Below are 4,559 nucleotides of genomic sequence, written 5' to 3' on the forward strand. Positions count from 1 at the left end.
TGTTTTGTCATTTTTAGGTAAAAGCAAATAGAGAATAAAGCTAGAACATCTGGGGTTGGGGCTTACCTGGTTCCCTTTAGTGTCATAGGGAGATGGTGGGAGGTTTAAAAAAAAAACCAAAAAGACGATGCTAGGGGGAGAAGAGATCCATCAGGGCTTTGGGCATTTTCTTGACAAACTTTTTCCTTTGGCTCCAGTGAGAACAGTTATAGCTTACTCAAGAAAAGGGAATGAAGTACCCAGTTTAAAAAACAAAATAAAACCTTCCTTTATTGCCTCTTTGTGCTTGTCAAGCCTCTTCTTACCCAGGGCTTACTCATCTGGCCCCAGCCTGTCCATTATACCAGTTGGAGCCAGTTATCCAGGAGAGACGAATCCAGGCAACCAGGAAGATGATCCATCAGGGGATGCCAATACCCTCCTCACCCAGCCTCTCTCCCAGAGAGATCATGAGCTGAGGGCAATGATCAGGGGAAACTCCTGGCTGCTTCTGCCCTGAAATAAGAGGACAGGAGGAGTCGTTTCTATACTTAAAAAGAGAGAAATACTTTTGTTCCAGAGCAATAAGAAATATGAGCAGATGAAGCTATGGCTCTGAGGGCTGGTCCATTTTGGGAAACAAGATGCAAGCAAGGGAGTAATATATAAACAAAGTATGGGTATATTTGGCAGGTTTGAGGCAAGCAGAAAGGAAGGTTTGGGTACTCTATAAAAAAACAAAGATCTGGAATTCAAACTTCTTCTGATAAGGCCACAACGAAGAGATTTCCAGCAGTGGGTGTTGCAGGAAGGTGGCACCCACATTGCCACAGGCTTGCAAGGTAATGTGTCCAGGTAAGGAGGCAGGTGAGGCAGGGCAGTGTCCCTCACAGGTCCATGTCTGGGCCTCCTGAGGATGTCTTCAGTGGCACCGAGTCAAACCCATCAGGAGTCCTCTGAAAGAGAGATGGTGACAGGAGCTGGCTGCTGCACATGGGCAAGTTTGGGGAACAAAGGAGAGAAATGGAAGAGAGGTGACAGAAAGAACCCTCCTGAAATTTCTGCTTTCAGTGGCTTCGTGGAAACACGGACATAAGATGGCCTCTATTCTTCTTGCTCCCTTCAGTCAGTCAGAGGATGAGGAATATCTTTAAACCCCTTGCTTTGCACCTTTGTCGAACTCTAGAAGTTCCAGAAAGACCTAAGTGTCCCAGGGTAAACTGTTCTCCTATTGGTTAAACAAAAAGCATTTAGGGTCTAAGGAGGCCAAGGGAGTTACCCTGCAAGGTCAGCACAAAGGGAATGAGATTTGGCCAAGTAAACACCTACCCATCTTCCTTTCCTTTTCTGTTGCCACCCTCCCCACCCAGGTTAGATAAATTGGTCAGGGCAGCAGTGAACTGTGGGTGCTGGCAGAGTGGGGCTGCAGAGGGCCCTGGCCCTGGAGGAATCACTCGAATGCTCTCTGCTTGCCCCAGGCCCAGCGACAGTGTGGTCTGTCTTATGTTTATGAGCTTCAGACTCATTCACCCACCCACCCAGAGTCAGCTCTCCCAGTTCAGAACTGTTCAAGAGTGAACAACTTAGATGAAGCTGTGACTCAGCCCCCAAAGGACAGGGGCCTGACATCCAGGGGACAGCACCCTCCACTGGCCAAAGGAGAGCCTCACTTCTACTGGAAGTTGATCCTAGAGGTCATCCCTTCCCCTCTCTCCAAAATACAAAAAGGGTTTTGGTTTATTGTTTTGTGTTTTGGGAACGAGGTTGATTCTGAACCACATGGGTGGTTCAGTACTCCTTCTGGAAGTTAAAAGGCCCAAACAGCCCATCCACTGGAGTGCATGTTGGCAGACAAGGAGCCTTGTGCAGAGCAGTCCTGGGCCTCAGGGGAAAAAGCATTTGTGTGAAAATACAGAAGACAGAAGCCAGGATTCTCAAGGCGGGAGGATAGAAGAGAATGGAGGGTAGGGAGCAGAACAGTGGTCCCTAAACAGTCGGGGGTCTCAGTGTCCTAGGACTCATGTCTTCTCCTGGCCTCCAGGGTGACCTCAGCGCACTGGCCATCGTCCCTACCTTGGAGGTAAATGATTTGATCTTCCCAAAGAGTGACTTTTTGCTGGTAAAGATGAGGTCATCCTCCACGTCCTCGCCTTCCATGATGGCACAGCTGTCAGCGGCTGGTAGGTCACAGTCCTTGAGGGTAGCATTCATCACCAGCTTGGAGTACTTGTACTCTAGCCTATGAAACAAGGGAATGGGGAAGACAAGACACCAAACTGTAATAAAAGGAAAAGGAGAAAGGTTGGGCTAAAAGGAGATATTCCCTTACCATGGGTGATGGAACTGAAACATAGCAAAATGGTGTTAGGCCGGGGATTTGGCTAGGGAATCTGATTCCCAAGTCAAGGATCTTTTCTCTTAAATCTAGGTGTTTCTATGATCTCAAAGCTGAACAGAAATCATGAAACTGTAAAACCATTTTTACCATTAATAATAGCAAATTAATAATTCTTTTTGCATTTCTTTTGACATCTAACAGCTTTTCATAGACTGCCATGTGGTACCATCCCTGTTAGGAGTTGAGGTGCGTATGTGTGTGCTGAATCACTTCAGTTGTGTCTGACTCTTTGTGACCCCATGGACTGTAGTCCACCAGGCTCCCTTGTCCATGGGATTCTCCAGGCAAGAATACTGGAGTGGGTTGCCATGCCCTCCTCCAGGGGATCTTCCTGGAGGAACTGAACCCATGTCTCCTGTATAGCAGGCAGATTCTTTACTGCTGAGCCACTGGGGAAGCCCCTAGGAGTCAGGATAACCAAGGCATATCCTGGATGAGTAGCTCAACAAGCCTCTGGCCAGAGTCACAGGGACTGTAGCCAATACCAAAGAGCAGCCGTGTGAATTTATACTCTCAGATACTCTCCTTCCAGCTCAACAGTCCAGCCCTGGCCATCCCCAAACCCATCACATACTTTTGATTCTTTTTCCAAAAGTAACAGGTCAAGACAGTGAGCAGGATGGCGGTGCAGGTGCCTGCAGAGATGCCCACTTTCAGCCAGAAGTCTATCGTTTTGCAGATGGTGACTCTCTGCTCAGGCAGGGAGATGCCACCGGAGCACAGCTTTGGTTCTCGCCACACGTAAGTAGTCTTCTGTTGGGGAGAAAAACAAGGAACTCAGATATCACACTCGCCTGTCTCCTGGGAAGTCCCCAAGCAGAGACGCCTACCTGGATGCCGGCCACACAGCTGCTGACGATAGCATGGTAGTCGGCAGTTGAGCAGAGGGGGCAAGCGGCCACGCTCTCCCACAGGAAGTGGAAGTTACAGCCATCACAGGTCCCATCGGAGCACTTGCTAACAGAGCAGAAAGGAGACTTGAGCGCATGCTCGCTGGACTGTTGGGAAGATCTGGGTGGAGTCCTATCATTTCATAAATTGCCTGATCCGTCTTCTCCTTGTTAAATTGTCAGTTCCATCATGACCCTTCCAACTAGTTCTTAGCCTTAGTTTTGCTCTCTGATTTCCCTGATGATAGGAGGCCTTTCCAGCCTTCATCAGGGCCCCCACCCTCTGCCCGTAAGTTTCTGCGGACATCAGATGACAACTCATGTAAGCTGTCTGAGCTCTAGCACAGCTGCCCAACTAACCCCTCAGAAGCTCCTGTTCTCCCCATGGACATGGGACATTTTGCAAAAGTCACTTTTTCCCTTCATTTTAAAGTTTCTATTTTCTGTTGGGGTATAGCTGATTAACAAACAATGTTGTAAGAGTTTCCGGTGAACAGTGAAGGGACTCAGCCATACATGTGCATGTATCCATTCTCCCCCAAACTCCATCCAGGCTGCCACATAACACGGAGCAGAGTTCCCTGTGCTGTGCAGCAGGACCTTGTTGGTTATCCATTTTAAATACAGCAGTGTGTAGAGCTTCCTGTGGAGGGTTGGGTGTGAGGGGCCAGTGTTTGGGAATGAACTTCAGGTCACTGCTGTCTGCAATGTACTTTACTGTAATGTTTGCAACAAGAATAGTGACCATACATTTTAACACCACTGCTGGGCCACAGTGTGCCTCTTGGCTCCCCATCTCCCTGATCAGTCGTTGCCTAGCAGCATCATTTTCCAAACCATCTTCCTCAAGACATGGATACCCTCAAGATGTTAGTGTTGTGTGAAAAGAGGAAGGTAGGGGGAAATGTTGTTGTTGTTGTTTAGTTGATAAGTCATGTCTGATTCTATCACAACCCCATGGACTGTGGCCCACTAGTCTCCTCTGTTCATGGGGTATCCCAGGCAAGAGTACTGGAGTGTGTTGCCATTTCCTTCTCCAGGGGATCTTCCTGGAGAATTGAATCTTCATCTCCTTCATTGGCAGGCAGATTCTTTACCACTGAGCCACCAGGGAAGCCTGGGGCTTCCTGTAATCAAATTAGTTCAAGATTCCTTGATTTAGTGCCCTTGGCTATTAAATTCAAAATTGGGTCTTTCAGCTGTAGAGAGATTCTTAGGATTCCCTGCTGCTGCTGCTGCTGCTGCTGCGGCGGCGGCGGCAGCAGCGGTGGCGGCTGCGGCGGTGCTTCAGT

At 48.5% G+C, this 4,559-nt stretch overlaps 1 protein-coding gene across 1 annotated transcript in view; it reads right to left on the bottom strand.

Moving 5' to 3' along the window:
• Nucleotides 1-243: 243 nt before the first annotated feature.
• Nucleotides 244-4,559, bottom strand: part of KIAA1324 (KIAA1324 ortholog) — a 74,959-nt gene continuing 70,643 nt past the window's right edge. Inside the window, exons 19-22 of the mRNA XM_010830922.1 lie at nucleotides 3,208-3,334; nucleotides 2,952-3,130; nucleotides 2,053-2,218; nucleotides 244-935 (exon numbers count right to left, since the gene is read on the bottom strand). Coding sequence (XP_010829224.1) covers nucleotides 867-935; nucleotides 2,053-2,218; nucleotides 2,952-3,130; nucleotides 3,208-3,334 — 541 coding nt within the window. The 3' untranslated portion in view covers nucleotides 244-866. The remainder of the gene's footprint in view (nucleotides 936-2,052; nucleotides 2,219-2,951; nucleotides 3,131-3,207; nucleotides 3,335-4,559) is intronic.

Source organism: Bison bison, unplaced genomic scaffold (assembly GCF_000754665.1).
Source record: "Bison bison bison isolate TAMUID 2011002044 unplaced genomic scaffold, Bison_UMD1.0 scf7180017864519, whole genome shotgun sequence".
Taxonomy (NCBI): Eukaryota; Metazoa; Chordata; class Mammalia; order Artiodactyla; family Bovidae; genus Bison; species Bison bison.